The sequence below is a fragment of the Bos javanicus genome, chromosome 16 (genome assembly GCF_032452875.1).
Source record: "Bos javanicus breed banteng chromosome 16, ARS-OSU_banteng_1.0, whole genome shotgun sequence".
In the NCBI taxonomy this organism is placed as follows: domain Eukaryota; kingdom Metazoa; phylum Chordata; class Mammalia; order Artiodactyla; family Bovidae; genus Bos; species Bos javanicus.
The window spans coordinates 43,678,639-43,693,995 of NC_083883.1; the positions used below are offsets into that span (position 1 = coordinate 43,678,639).

The 15,357-nt window shown below is 60.1% G+C and overlaps 1 protein-coding gene across 5 annotated transcripts in view; it reads left to right on the plus strand.

The window, feature by feature from the left end:
- Nucleotides 1-14,598, plus strand: part of CASZ1 (castor zinc finger 1) — a 153,330-nt gene extending 138,732 nt beyond the window's left edge. For 4 of the 5 annotated variants that reach the window (XM_061382753.1, XM_061382755.1, XM_061382754.1 and 1 more), the window contains 11 exons: nucleotides 1,740-1,875; nucleotides 2,113-2,176; nucleotides 3,493-3,647; nucleotides 3,791-3,913; nucleotides 4,762-5,100; nucleotides 6,609-6,807; nucleotides 7,636-7,807; nucleotides 9,934-10,085; nucleotides 10,227-10,368; nucleotides 10,962-11,261; nucleotides 13,048-14,598. In XM_061382753.1, coding sequence (XP_061238737.1) covers nucleotides 1,740-1,875; nucleotides 2,113-2,176; nucleotides 3,493-3,647; nucleotides 3,791-3,913; nucleotides 4,762-5,100; nucleotides 6,609-6,807; nucleotides 7,636-7,807; nucleotides 9,934-10,085; nucleotides 10,227-10,368; nucleotides 10,962-11,261; nucleotides 13,048-14,168 — 2,903 coding nt within the window. In that variant the 3' untranslated portion in view covers nucleotides 14,169-14,598. The remainder of the gene's footprint in view (nucleotides 1-1,739; nucleotides 1,876-2,112; nucleotides 2,177-3,492; nucleotides 3,648-3,790; nucleotides 3,914-4,761; nucleotides 5,101-6,608; nucleotides 6,808-7,635; nucleotides 7,808-9,933; nucleotides 10,086-10,226; nucleotides 10,369-10,961; nucleotides 11,262-13,047) is intronic. The other variant, XM_061382756.1, reaches the window with a different exon arrangement.
- Nucleotides 14,599-15,357: the final 759 nt, after the last annotated feature.

A 15,357-nucleotide genomic window follows, 5' to 3' on the forward strand; every position in this document is an offset into this window, starting at 1 on the left:
TGTTGAGTGCTTGAAATTGGCTAGTGGGACCAAGACCTGGATTGGGGTTTCTTTCAGTTGAGCCACATCTGGTCAGTGGCTGCTGTGTTGGAGTTGCCAGGATTATGTCTCTGTCTTTCATCTGGCCCATCATGGAAAGTGATTCCCCTTTCTCTCAAATTTTCTGCTCCTTAAAAAATTGTTCTACTTTTTTTCCCTCTGAATTTTTTTTTTTTTTTTGGCTTTTTTGTTTCCCTTGCTCCTCTTTATCTGTTTCCCCCCATCCAGGTAATTAGCATTAGTAAGATCTTTAAGAAGAGTTCTGCTTTTGTCTGGGACCGGGCTCACTTCATTCATCCATTCATCAACCACTTTTGCTCACTGAGGGCAGCTTGTTGCAGAGCCAGGAGCCAGGCTGGGGGCTGGGGACATGGCGGGGAAGACAACAAAGTCCTTGCCTTGTAGAGCTGATGGAATAGTGGGGGGATATACTGATCCCAAATACACCCCCTGGGAGGTGACCAAGTTGGCCCTCAGTAGTCTGGCTCCTGAGAATGTCTGGAGACTCACCAAGACTGAGAGTCCCTGTGGTCCCCCCGAGCTTGAGCTGGCTGGAGGGTCAGAGCCCTGTTTCCCTGGGGACCCTGCGCTAGTGGCTTTGGGCAGCTCCTGGAATGTGGACTCTGAGTTCTGAAAACTAGAGCGTCTTCCCACTGGGATACTCCTGTCAGCCGACACCCACCTTCTACTCCACGTGTCGGGAGGGTCAGGCCAGATTGCCCAGGGCCGTGCACCTCTGGTCAGGTGCCTGCAGGCTGGGGCCACACAGGGCTTGGTGGCCAGGCTGTCAAGTACTTTCTTTTCTTAAGAAAAAGCTCCTTCCCCGAAAAGAAAGGTCAAGTGAAGGGGAGGGGGCCATTTTCCTTTATTTTTTAATAAAATGACACTTGCTGTCTGTGAAGCAGCTCTCTGTCAGCTGCAGCGCCTTGGGGCAGATTAATATTTCAGTCACTGGGGATTGTGGGGAAAGGCTCCGTGGACATGTTCCTGTCAGCAACTTCTTTGGCCCTGTTCTGCTTGGCCTCCTGAGTCTTCTGCCCACCCAGCTCCAGCCTTTGCACCCATGCCCACACCCCGCCCGCTCCCCCCACCCACCCCATCCAGCCCTGCCTGGCAAGGGTGGGCCTCATATCCCTGCCCTGGACAGCTTGACGGGCGAGGTCACATAGTTTGAACCGCTCTGATTGGCTGTCAGCTTCCATAGCCCTGACACAGCAGATGCCCCTCCTGGGCATGCTCAGTGGAAGGCAGGGCCGTCGCCCCGGCAACAGTGGGGACGGGACCCGCGGAGGGGGCGCAGCTCCCAGTCTAGATCTGCCACTTTCCCTCAGCATTAACAGAGTCTTTAATAAAAGCCTAAGCGGCAGCCCCACAAATTGACTGTGACAGTCGGTGGAGAAAATGAAGGGCCCCCACCCCCGTCCCAGCCCCCTCCCCAGCCTACCGCCCTTCTCCTCCAGGAGGCCCTGAGCCAGGACAACTTTGACATAATTTTGCAATAATTATCACTTGAAGAATTGCCACACAGGGGGAAGCGTCACAAGCGATCTTGTCAGTGGGGAGAACCACTGACCAGCAGTCAAGGCTCCCCGAGGGCCTCAGCCCACCCGGCCCGCCGTCTTCCCCTTGGGGGGTTCCGGTTGGTGCCCCTATGAAGCCCTCGGTCCCTCTAACACCGTCTTCCCTCCCCTCCCCTGTAGGAAACGGGCAGCAGGCCACCCCTGCCAGGTTCCCCCCAGCCCCGGTGAAGCAGGAGCCCGGTGAGAGTGCTGGCGCCCCAGGTCCCCACGAGGCCTCCCAGGACCGCAGTTTAGACCTGACTCTGAAGGAGCCCAGGTGAGGGGAGGCTCAGGCCTCCCAGCTCTGCCCCCTGCAGGAGGCTCTGGGGACAGCACCCTCAGAGCCAGACCCCTTGGGGCCAGGGGCCCACCTCTCCTGACCAGGGGTCACCCACCTGCCCCGGGAAATGTAGCTGGGCGGGGCCAGTGCCCCATGGGCCGACTGGGAGGGGTGACTCTCCGGGCTCGGTCCCACGAACGTCTGAGCTAAAGCCCCTTGGTTTGTGTGTTCCAGTAATGAATCAAATGGCCACGCAGTCCCGGCAAATTCATCTCTTTTATCCTCGCTTATGAATAAGGTAAGAACCATCCATCACACGCCTCCCATTCCCCCACCCAGAGAAATTAAAGCTATGCTGGGGGGTGGGGGGGATGTGTTTGTTTTTTAATGTTTTGCCTCTAATAAGATGAGTTTGTACCATTTAAATTTTGAGGCCATTTTTCATCGGATATAATTTCAGAGCCACTGCTTACAAATTAATTTAATGAACTGGCTGAAGAAATATATTCCAGCCTCTGACACCCTTTTTTTCCCCCTTCAGATGGAGGGTTCCTAAAGCTTTTCCAGAGCCCTCTAACTTCTTTTGCTCTTAGTTATTAATTTTATTTATTTTATATATTTTTTGTTTGTTTAAAAAGGTGGGGGGGGGATTAAAGTGGGAGCAAAGCATCAATTTCCACTTTTCGGGTTGAATAATGGTCTTGGACGCCTTCTGCAGAGGTCGCTCCAGAATATTTATTTTAAATAATGCAGGGTCTTTGTAAATTATACATCATCTCAAATATATTTTCCCCCCTTCACATGATAAATTTGACTACGGCAAGATTAATTTGGTTACTGTACACAAGTGACTGCCGAGGAGGGAGCTAGGTCTGGCCCGGACCTCACTGGGTGGGAGTCCCACTGGGCCCTTGGGCTCCTGTTGGCCTTGGCTCCAGGGCGCCCAAGCCTTCCACCTTTCCCCCTCCCCTGGTTGCTCTCTTGCCCCCTTTTTCCATCCTGGGGTCACTGCTCCCTGCACCCCCTTGTTCCTTCCTGTCGGAGCCCTGCACCCCGCCTGTGTGGGTCGAGCTTTTCCACGGGCTCCCCGCCCCCCTCCGCTCCCAGCGGCAGTCTGCCTGTCTTGCTCTCACCCCGTGAGCCTCCCTCCCTCCTTCTCGGCTCCTCCTTTGTGTGCCTTCTCTTGTTCTCAAGGAATTCGTGGGGGTTCCCCCGCATCCCTCCTCCTCCTGCACTTCTTTTGAAAACCTGGCAGGAAAATAACCAGGGAGCCGCGAAGTCTGGGGAAAGCTGGGCTGGAGTGTGTGCCCTGAGTCTCGGCCACAGATTGAGTGATGGCTCCTAGCAGCACGGGGTTTGTGTGGCGGAGCCCTGGCAGCTCTGTGGGGCTGAGGAGGCGCAGCAGGCTGCCTGCGGCGGCATCCATTCATTGTGGGCTCCTGTGCAGCCAAAGCTGCGTGGGGTCGGGCCTCCTCTCCTCCCAGCTGCCAGTACCGTGATGCTCTGGTCAGTTTGGAGAGATCCAAGCAGGCTAGAGCTGCTGCTGGTCCCAGGGCAGTCGGGCCAAGTGTCCTGAGGTCCCCAGCCTGAAGCTTGGGCCTGTCCTCCTGGCAGATGTCTCAGGGCAGCCCCAACCTCGGCAGCCTGTTGAACGTCAAGACGGACACAGAGGGAGGCCCCGCTGGGGAGTCCCCCCCATTCCTGGGCAAGGCTGTGAAGGCGATGGTTCAGGAGAAGCTGTCAGAGCCCTGGAAGGTGTACCTTCGCAGGTGAGGGGCTCTGGGTGAGCAAGGGAGAGGGGAGGGCCAAGCCCACCGGTCCCGGGGGCCAGGGGCCAGGGGCCAGCCCCACCACCCACCCTGGCCTGCCCAGAGCCCCAGGGTCTCCTCTAAGCAGCCGGCTCCTCTGCCAGGTTTGGCACCAAGGACTTCTGCAACGCCCAGTGTGACTTCCTCCACAAGGCCCACTTCCACTGCGTGGTGGAGGAGTGCGGCGCGCTTTTCAGCACCCTGGACGGGGCCATCAAGCACGCCAAGTGAGTGGGGGTCGGGGACCCGTGTAAACCAAGCCCTGTTCATCCCAGCCTGGCTCAGGGCTCGGGGCTGCACAGGCCTCTAACCGCCTTCCAAGCAGGACCCCTGAGACCTCAGAAGCTGAGCTGGCTTCTCAGGCGGTGCTGCCTGGCCAAAGGCAGACTTTCCCATCTTCCCACTAGCTCAGCCCCCAATGAGACCCCCTCAGCCCACCCAGGCCCCACCTGGAGCAGGAGCCCCTTCCGCCCCCAGACCCACCCCCATGTAGCCCTCAGCCCTCCTGCAGACCCAACTCTGACCGCAGCAGGGACGCCAGGTGAAGGCCTTTCCAAGCCACAATACTGCATTTGTAGATTCTCTTTGACCTAAAAATAAAAGAAATTAATTTGTAAAGTTCATTGAGCTGAAAAGCAGCAAGCCCAACCGTCTGCTGTAATTGAACCCAGAACTTGTAAACATTTAAAACAGATCTTCACTGCTCTTTAAGCCGCAGGTCAGGCTCTTCTCAGTGCTTAGGCAGCTCCAGCTCTTGGCCTGAGACCCATCTTTAAATCTCAGAGCAGGTTCTTGAAGGGTGGGTTTCCTGAGCCGGGACTTGCTGTGTCCCTAGTAGGGAGGAGCTAGGGACAGCGCATCTAGAAGGTCACCAGGAGGTGTCATTAGGACAGAACCAGGAGCCCAAGAGCCGTTTGCTTTCAGTCCTTCCCTCCTGGCGGCACCTGGCACTGAAGACAAGGTGGGGCACCGGCCCCCTAGGCTTGAGATGGGATTGCCCTCAGGCAGGCAGGCAGGTGCATGGGGAAGGGCGCTCTCCACCCCCACCTGAGACACCCTCTTCTGCCTCTCACAGCTTCCACTTCCGGACGGAGGGAGGAGCAGTGAAAGGAAACCCAGAGGCTGCCTTCCCGGCCTCGGCTGCTGAGACCAAACCCTCCTTGGCCCCCGCGTCCCCTCCAGCGCCACCCGTCACCACAGCCACGGCTTCCTCTCTCGAGGGGCCCACTCCCAGCCTGGCCGCCGTGCCCTCCACCCCCACCCTGCTTGCCTGGAAGCAGCTGGCTTCCACCATACCCCAGATGCCTCAGATTCCAGCATCAGTGCCTCACCTGCCCACTTCGCCCTTGGCAACGACTTCTCTAGAGAACGCCAAGCCCCAGGTCAAACCCGGATTCCTCCAGTTCCAGGAGAAGTGAGTCCCTCGATGAACCGGGAGTCCTGTGTCCCCTGGGTGTCTTGGGAGTAGGTGCTAGCCAGGGCCACTGAGGAGGCACTGCTCCTTGTCTTGCAGGAGCCCCGGCTGTCCCCAGCCTCTCTGGGACCCGGTCACCGGGTCATGTCCTTCTAGCCAAAGCTGCTGCTGCTGCTGCTCAGACCTCACTGCCTGTTCCTGGAGCAAGCGGCCGGGGTGGGGGGTGATGGTGGAGGTAGTGGCCACGGTTCTGGAGAGACCGGTGGCAATGCTGTGAGGACCAGCCAGGGTGGGCTGGGAGGGGTGGGCCTCACCCAGCAACGAGGGCTACGTCTCCCTCTGGGCCTCCCTGTTGGTCTCTGTGGTTCCCGCCCACAACTGAATCTCTGCAGGGCAAGCCAAGTCACAGGGGGCAGGGGCAAAGGGGCTAGACCCTCCTCTGGGCTCCCGCCCGCCTGCACAATAGCCTGAGCTCTCAGGGGGTGGAAGGGACCTTCCTCAATGGATGGGGTGGCTCCTTGCGGCGAGAACGGTGACTCTGTATCATGATGCGTGTGGCTTCCTGTTCTCAATAAAAGTAATAAATTGGATGTGAACACACACCGCCTGAGTGGCAGCTGTCCTCCCTGTCTGAGCATCTGGGGCTGGGCCCACGGCACGGAAGGGCACCTGCCCTCCGCTCTGACCCTTCCCCACCTTCCCTTCCTCTGGTCACCTCCCCAGCCCTCTTAGCATCCTGGCCTTGGTCAGAGTTTCCACCCAGGCCCGATGTGAATGTAGAGGGCAGCCGTGTTGTCAGCCAGGCCAGGAAGGGTAGAAGCCAGAGCACAGTACCCTCCACTACTGCCAGAAGCCTGGGAAGCAGGGGTCTGGGGCGGGGGGCTGCCGCTCAGGACAGGCAGGGCAGGGCTCACGGGGCACCCCGCCCCACCACTGAGCTGGCTTGCGTTCTCTGCGTGGGTGGGCAGCCCCGAGCTCCAAGCTGACCCTGGAACCAGGACCTGACACCAGGCACAGGTTCCCACTGGCTGAGGCCCCGCGGTAGCAAAGCATCCTGGTAGGGCTGCCCACCCATCTGCATGCTGTCAGTCAGCCACAGCCAGGGCAGCGCCCGCGCCACGTCAGCCAGGCTTGCGCTGGCATCCCGCCAGGCTGGCAGCACCATCTCTCATTTTCATATCCAAGAAATGATTGCAGCCATCCTTATCTATAAGCCTGAGGTGTGGCAGTGGAAACTACGTGTCCCAGCATGCAGTGCTCTGGGCAGCCTGCATACCGCAATCCCTCATGCTCCAGCAGAGCTCTAAAAAGAGGGCAAGGTTGCATGCTGGGATTTGTAGTCTCCTCTGGCCAAATGGCCCTGTTGAGCAGGAGGGCAGTCCTGGGGCCATTCCTCTTGAGGGCACCACGGGAGACTGGGGAGAAGAACCCCAGCGTGAGCCAGTGTCAGGACATCGGCGGGGAGGGCACTGGGAATGCCAATGACCTGGGCCGTGGTTTCATTCCAGCGATCCTTGCCTCGCAACGGACTGCAAGTATGCCAACAAGTTCCACTTCCACTGTCTCTTTGGGAACTGCAAGTACGTCTGCAAAACCTCTGGCAAGGCCGAGTCCCACTGCCTGGACCACATCAACCCCAACAACAACCTGGTGAACGTGCGAGACCAGTTTGCTTACTACTCCCTGCAGTGCCTCTGTCCCAACCAGGTCAGCAAGGTGGACGGGCAGGGTGGGGCCTGGGGCGGGAGCAGGGAGGCACAGGGCCATGGATCAGCTCCTCCTGGCAGAGACTCTGTTTCTCACACCCTTTTTAATTGGCTTCCTCCAGACTCTGGAAAGGACACTGTCTGCCCCAGGTCCCTGGAGACCCCTGGGCAGCAGTTCAGCTTGGTGCTCATTTGGTGAGGTCTGTCATTTTATCCTAACCCTCAGTGATGACTCTATGATGAACAGCCACTGGGCACTTGGCATCATTCTGCCCATCCTGGAATGGCTACGCTCCTTTTCTCTAGAGGCCTGGAATTTTAAAACATTGGACAGATATTGAACTGTCTGCGCTCCAGACAGGAAGGGCAGATCAGATTCATTATAAAGGCCTACCTCCAAGATTTGTAGGGGCCACCTGACAGTGCCTTGAGGAGGAGTCTGAACCTAGATCCGGACAAAGAGGTGTACCAGGGTAGATGAGTGATGTCTGCCTGGGTCTGGGCACACAGAGAAGAGTGCTGGGATAGATTAATGATGTCTGCCCAGGTCTGGGCACACAGAGAAGAGTGCTGGGATAGATTAGTGATGTCTGCTCTGGGTGTGGGTTTAGAGAGATTGGTATGACACCAGATAGGATGCCTTAGTCAAATGACAGAAGGGACTTATGGCTTTTTAAAACGTGAATGATCTTTACACAGTTGTGTTTGCTGATTCTAAATGCGGAAGGACACACAAATGCAAAGGGCCAGCCATAGCCCAGAGGCCTGGGGCAGGTGGGGCTTATGGCCATTGCCTGCCTGGTCCTGACTTTCCTGTCCCTCCCTGCAGCACTGCGAGTTCCGGATGCGTGGGCACTACCACTGTCTCCGAACCGGCTGCTACTTTGTGACCAACATCACCACCAAGCTGCCGTGGCACATAAAGAAGCATGAGAAAGCCGAGCGGCGGGCAGCCAATGGGTTCAAGTACTTCACCAAGCGCGAGGAGTGCGGCAGGCTAGGTACCGCAGGCCAGGGCTGGGGGCAGGAAACTGCCGCGGTGGGCAGGGCTGTGGCTCTGGCCCCAGAGGCCCGGGTGCCACTTCTTGTTGCCACACATCAGGCTCCATGGGTTTTTTTTTAAAATGTCACAGACCAGGCATTGTCAAACTGGGAAAACAGTCAAAACCCCAAAAGCCTGGAAAGAGGGGTGAGGGTGACCCAGAACACTCCAGTCACCCCCAGGGCAATGGCCTGGAGCCTCATCTCTGGTCTCCAGACTTGGTTTCTTTTCTTTTTCAAGAGGGCCTTGCAGGTAAGTTTTAAAAATTCCTGACATTCTCTGCCCTGGGATGTCTTTCCATGGTTTTAACTATTAGGTTTTTATCCATAATGGGCTGTATGATGTTCATTTGTTCATTCACTCACTCAGCAGACATTTTATTTTTTTTATTATTATTTTTTTTTATTTGACTGTGCTGGGTCTTCTTGCTGTGCGAGGTCTTTCTCTAGTTGCAGCGAGCAAGGGACCACCCTCATTATGGCACATGGGCTTGGCAATGCGCTTGTTTTGTTGCAGAACACAGGCTCTAGGTGTTCAGCCTCAGTAGTTGCGGCTCTCAGGCTTATTTGCTCTGTGGCACGTGGGATCTTAGTCTCCTGACCAGAGGTTGAAACCCATTCCCTGCATTGGCAGGTGGATTCATAACCACTGGACCATCAGGGAAGTCTCTCAACAGAGGTTTATTGAAGAGCAGCCATGGGCCAGGCTCTTTGCTGTTGCAAGAGGTGCGGGGGGTGGGGGTAGACGTGGCAGCTGAGGTCTTTTTTGTCTACCGTGACTGGCACCAGGCTTGGTGCTGGGGATCTGGTGGGACAAGCAGGTACTTGGTCAGTTCAGGCCAGTGCATTTGTAACCTGGGGTGACCTGGAAGGAGGTGGCCACGGGGCAAGAAGTGACCTTGAGCTCAGGGACAGGTGCTTCAGAGTTAACTTCACTGCTGAGAGCTGGGCTGTTGGCCAGGAAGCTGCCCCCAACCCCAGAACAAGGCCTCCCTGAGGAGCTCGCTGGCCCCAGCCCCAGGATGCTGTGGGGAGCGGGCTCCATGCAGAGTCCACACTCTTGCCTCAGGATAGAGCCACGTGTCACGTGCAGACATGAGGCAGTAATCTGCCCAGGAGGAGACCGGACACTGGAAAGCAGGTGGGAGCCAGGCAGGCTGGGTGCGGACACCTGTGCCCAGGTGACTCAGGTGGCCATGGCCACAGGGTCCAGTGGGTACAGATGGGGGCTACTGCCTGCAGCCAGCGGGCCATTACCTAGGGGAAGGCTGAGAGATTCAAAGTCAACTGCCAGAAATGAAAGGAAACAAACCTTTCCTTCAGGTATTCATTCAAAAATAATTCAGAGCCTGAGAGAGGGCTGGTTATCACAGCAACAGATATCAACACTTGGTGACCCATGCTGGTCCTGGGTTCGGCTTACAGGTGTCGGGGATTCTGTAGTTGCCGTTATTGACTCAGTTGGGGTGTTTTGGGTGGTAGCTGGAGCCAAAACAAAGCTGGGGGATGATATAAGACACCTGGCCAGCTCAGGTGCCATGGCAACGGGCAGGCCTTCACCTGCCCTCTGCTGATACCATTTCAGTCTGGCCGCTGTGTTTGTCAGCCCAGAACAAAACCGAGGTGGGTGGGGGCAGGGCAGAGGGCCAGCCGGCCTGCAGCCATCTCTACAAGGTCAGGGGGTGGGGGGCAGCACCTGGGGTCCCCAAAGGAGAGCTGGGGACAGATGGCATGCTGGGAGGCAGCTGATCAAGTGGACAGGTCACTAGGGTCCCCTGCCCTGGAGCCCATGGACCTCTCAATGTGCGGCACAGGGGAGGGGGCCAGCCTGCCATCGTCCCGCAAGTCCATGCTAGACTGGCGGGGAGACCCAGGCTCTGGACATCCAGGTGGCCGAGGACTTTCTGGGAGTGGGGGGTGGGAGGTTCCTTAGGGGAGCGCCATCACGGGCAAGTGCCCTTTCCCCATACGCCATCTTCCTAGCATGTGTGCCCGTGCCCAGAACAGTGCCCGCCATGCAGCGGGTACCATGAGTGCCAGCTGGCCCGCAGGGAAAGCTCACAGCCGAGTGGGGCTGTGTCCACAGGCTGCAAGTACAACCAGGTGAACAGCCACTTCCACTGCATCCGGGAGGGCTGCCAGTTCTCCTTCCTCCTCAAGCACCAGATGACCTCCCATGCCCGGAAGCACATGCGGAGGATGCTGGGGAAGAACTTCGATCGCGCACCCTCCTCCCAGGTGAGCCGCCCCTCCCCCGCCTGGGGGCCAGAGGGCATCATCCGTATCCCACTCTGGCAGCCGCCGGAAATGACCACATGCTCCTTGTGGGCAGCACCGCCTCCAGCCCAGCTTGCTCAGGGGCCCCCTGCTTCTTTTCAGGGCCCCCCAAGCCTGATGGACACCGAGACAGACGAGTACATGGATTATACTGGTTGCAGCCCAGGCGCCATGTCCTCCGAGTCCTCCACCATGGACCGAAGCTGCTCCAGCACCCCTGTGGGCAACGAGAGCACCGCGGCAGGTGAGCAGGCGGCCAGGACAGGGCCGCGAGGGTCTGGGAGGCGCCCGGCCTGGGGCGGGCCCTCCTCCTGCCAGGTCTGGCTCAGGACTGGAGCATCATGGCCAAGTGGCCTCAAAGGAGGACAGGCCAGTGTGTGACCGGGCCGGCTGGTCTGTGGGACATGGGTCCCCACCTTCTGCCGTCCTGCCCACCTCCCCCGTACTCTGCCCTCGGCTTCCATTTCCAGGAGAGGACCCGGGTTTGAGCTGAGAGCTATAGCCAGAGGGGCAGGTGGGCCCCACCCAGCCCTGGCCCCTCTTCTGGCCTCTCTGCCATGGTCCCAAGCACAGTTCCTGGGCCCCAGAGTGGGGTCCTCCCCATGGGCCCTCCCCAGCCCACCATGACACCCCCCTGCACTGCCACGCCCTCCTAGTCTCTCTCCTCTGCCACCCCCTCCCCTCTCTTCTTCGTGGCATCTGTCTGCTCATCTGTCCACGTATTTTCATATCATACTTGCTTCTGCCATTGGGTTTCTCATTTTGGTTCTTTTGTTTGTTTGTTCTTTGTTTTGGTTTTCTTTTTTTTTTTTTTCTGCTTTTCTCCACCCTCTCCAGGCTGCCCGGCTCCTCCTCCTCCTCCTCTTCCTCTTCCTGCTGCTGCCGGTGACGAGGCTGCCCGCGGGGCTCCGCAGCCCCCACTGACCCCATCCTTCTCTCCGGCCGTGCTCCGGGCGCCCCTCCCCTCCCTCCCATGCCTCTTTTCTCCACCCTGTCTCTCATACTCTCTGCTCAGTGCCACTCTCGGAGCCACCCGGGGCCTGGCCCACCCCATCAGCAGCCCGCCCAGCTTCCCGCCTGTCACTGCCACTCCATCTCCAGTAAAAAGTGACGCCCCCCTAGTTCAGGATGCCGCAGGTAACTCACACACACCTTCTCCACCACTGTCTTATCACCCTGGCCGAGCCCCAAGGCCATGGTCCAGGATCTGGCCCTTGTCTGTGGCCTGCCAGGCCAAGGACAGGGCCATCCTGCTCTCCTCACAGCCTAGCCCCACCTCTCCCCAACCCCGCCCGAGACCAGACAGCCCGGCCCCTGTCCCGAGGACACCTTCTCTTGGTTCCTGCTCGGCAGGCCAGAACATCACCACCAGGGCTCCCTGGGGCTCACCCCATCTCAGCTACTAGCCAGAACCCTGAGATGGCTGTGCCCACCCCACTCCCCCCCAACCCTGCAGCAAAGCAGAGCCTGTCTCCCGCGCTCTGGGGCATTCACCCAGGACCCAGGACGAGGGAGGGACAGAGATGTTCTTGGAAAGCTCCTGATGTCTGGGACCCACCCAGGTTTGGAGGGTCCTGACACCAGGCTGAACCCCCATCCCTGGAGCCACACAGGATGAGGCCTGAGCCCCGGGCAGTGCTTCATAGCAGAGGTGACTCCCAGCCTCACCCTGTACCTACTGCCCGGCAGGCACGGGACCTGCCCGCCCCTGCCCTTTGCTGCACCACCCCAGCTCTGCCTCTTCCATTTGTTCTTCCCCAGGGGGTTGACAAAGAGCACGGCAGAGGGTTCCCCCTCATGGAGTTAAGCCCCTGTTCTGTTGCTGGCATAACCAGTGATTTCAAATCCAAAGCAGCTACTCCTCACCCACCTGGATCCCCAGGCCCCAGACCCTCCCTTGCCTCATGCTGGGTACCCCAGTCCATCACAGTCCTTGTTTCTCTCCACCTGCTGAGGGGCTGGGATGGGGGAGGATTGGGTCTATTCCCAAGATGGGTGGTACTGAAGCCTGGTGCCTGGGGTGGGTGTTCTAGACAGGTTCAGAGAGGGCTGGGTGGGTCAACGCGTTGGGGGAGCTTGGACGGTGCCTACCCTGCCCACTCTGGGGGGGCCAGGCCTGGGGTGTGGAGCAGGGAGTGACTGGGACAGCCACCCTTTCCCCAGCTGCCTGTGCAGAAAGTGGTCTCGGATGCATGACCGAACAGTGCAGTTGTGGGTGGCAACGGGGCATCCTGAGCCCAGCGAGGCAGTTGGGACCAGGTGGGAGAGCACAAGTGTGGCCCATCTGCCGGCCAAGCCTGTGCTCCAGTCCTGGCTGCTCAGCATACCTGCCCTCTCCCAGCCCAAGACATTAAAAACCTTCTGGTACCAAGGAGAAGGTTGCACACGAGGCAGGGAGTTACTGCTGCAAACAGTTCCAAGGCACTCGGCATCCCTGTGGCAAACAGGCTGGTCCCAGGCGCAGACAGGCGGGCAGCCCAGGAAACTGGTTAGCAGGAGGGAGAAGGAGCCGGCCTGTCCCTCATTAGAGGCAGGCACATGATGGCGTCTGGCCCCGGTCCAACTTGGGTAATTACACTGCCGACCTAGATTCCCCCTTCAGCTTCAATTAGCGCCAGGACGTGTCCTCACTTCCCACCCAAACGGGCCAGGAAGCAGCCACCACATCCCCCAGAGCTGCATGCTCTGCCACCCACGAGGGTGGACGCCTGTGCGATCAGCCTGCAGACAGGGATGACTAAGGGGGAAGCCTGGGGCTCCCCCGGCTATCCTGGGGGGCGGGTCACGGGAGAGGCCCGGGAGCCACGGGGAACCGAGGGGTTGTCATCGAGTGCAGCCCCCTGGCCAGCGAGCCAGGATCAGGGGCCACGAGTGAGTGTGATCCTGGGAATGGTGCCCGCGCTGATCAAGCCCCCCTCCCCAGGGAACACCATCTCCATGCCGACAGCCTCGGGGGCCAAAAAGCGCTTCTGGATCATTGAGGACATGTCTCCATTTGGCAAGCGGCGCAAGACTGCTTCCTCACGCAAGATGCTGGACGAGGGCATGATGCTCGAGGGCTTCAGGCGCTTCGACCTCTACGAGGACTGCAAGGACGCGGCCTGCCAGTTCTCGCTCAAGGTCACCCACTACCACTGCACGCGCGAGAACTGCGGCTACAAGTTCTGCGGGCGCACGCACATGTACAAGCACGCGCAGCACCACGACCGCGTGGACAACCTGGTGCTGGACGACTTCAAGCGCTTCAAGGCCTCACTCAGCTGCCATTTCGCCGACTGCCCCTTCTCAGGGAGCAGCACGCACTTCCACTGCCTGCGCTGCCGCTTTCGCTGCACCGACAGCACCAAGGTCACGGCGCACCGCAAGCACCATGGCAAGCAGGACGTGATCAGCGCGGCGGGCTTCTGCCAGTTCAGCTCGAGCGCCGACTGCGCCGTGCCCGACTGCAAGTACAAGCTCAAGTGCTCGCACTTCCACTGCACCTACCCCGGCTGCCGCCACACGGTCGTGGGCATGTCGCAGATGGACTCGCACAAGCGCAAGCACGAGAAGCAGGAGCGCGGCGAGCCGCCCGCCGCCTCCCCCGGCCCCGAGGGCCTCGCGCCCGGCCCCGCCGCCGCCGCCGTCGCCGGCCTGGACGGCGCGCCCCCGCCCGGCGCCGAGCCCGCCGCCGCCACCCTGCTCTTCTTGCCCGGCCCGGCGCTGGGGCCGAGCGACGACCCCGGCCCGCCCGACGCCCCGGGGCCCCGCGTCGGTCCCGCCGCGCCCGGCCCAGCGGCCGGCGAGTCGTCGCAGGAGGACGACGAGGAGGAGCTGGAGCTGAACGAGGAGGCGGACGATGACGACGACGAGGAGGAGGAGGACGACGACGAGGACGACGACGAGGACGACGACGAGGACGACGAGGACCTGCGCACCGACTCGGAGGAGTCGCTGCCCGAGGCGCCGGCTGTGGCGGCGGGGCCGGGGTCGCGGAGCCCGGAGCTGGCGGCCCTCGGCGCCCCCGCGCCCCCCGGGCCCGCGCCCGCCGCCGCCTCCCCGTAGCCGCCCGGCGGGTAGCGCGTCGGGGGGGCCGGGCGCGCACGGCGCCCTCGGGATCTTGCCGCTTTATTCTATTGTTATTATTATTATTAATTTTGTAAGAAACGGTATTTATCTGTAAAGCTTCCCTTGTCCAGAGCTAGGTGTCGGCCGCGTCCCGGCGTCGGGAGGCGCTCCGGCCCGGGTGGGCCCGTGCGCCCCGCCGGTGCTTCCGGACCCCGAGTCCGTCTCAGGACAGAGGCGGGGGTGGGGGGGCCTTCCTCTGGTGCTTCGGGGCCGTCCCCGCGCCCGCCCGCCCTCGCGGCAGCTCGGCGGCCGGCAGGACAGAAGCTGCCCGGGCGGGACCCTCCTCCGCCGCGGTCCGGGGATCTTCTTCAGGGAAACAGAAGGTGCTCTTGTCCGGGGTGGGACAGGGGCCCCGCGGGGTGGGACAGGGGCCCCGCAGGGTGAGGCGGGCGCTGACCCTGCCGCCCCCCACCCCCAACCCCACGCCGCGCCGCTGGGATTCCTCATTGCTCAGGGCTGGGACGGGCGCCAGGGGTCACCGTGACCCCCGCCCCATACCCCCGGAGGCGGGCGGGCACCTGTAGCATCTGCAGGGCCTCCCATTCGTGCAGCTAAGACCCTCCCTCCTGGCCCCGGGGGAGGGCGGGGCAGGAGGCGGCCGGCGGGTGACACTACAGGGACCGCGGAGGGAACCTCCTGGAACTGGCCAAGCTGAGGGCTCTGGGGCACTCGGCCCCCAGCGCGGGGCCTGGCCGGGTGTCAGCCCCGAGGGCTGGGGCCTGGGAAGGGGGCACCTCGGCCTACCCGCTGCCTGCCAGCCGGTGCTGGGATGCTGGGCCCTCAGGGGGTCTCCGCCACCCAGGTGGTAAAAACAGGAAGGATGCGACTGTTTGGGGCTTTAATAGTCAACATGGAAAAAAATTCGAGGAAGTTGTACAGTATTTTTCCTGTAAAGGTTTATTATTCTACACAGAACAAAATAAAAAAAGCAGGCGGGCGCCCAGAGCACAGACCGCCTCCGGACCAGCCCTGAGGTTGGAGACCCGAGTGCAATTGCTCGCGTGGGGTTTTGTTTAGCGTTTAGTTAGAGGCCTTAACCAGGTTGAGGCTGTCTGTCTTTACACTAGCACTGATGGGAGCTGCGTGATTCCAACTTTTAACTTGAATTTTGTAGAGACAAGAAAAA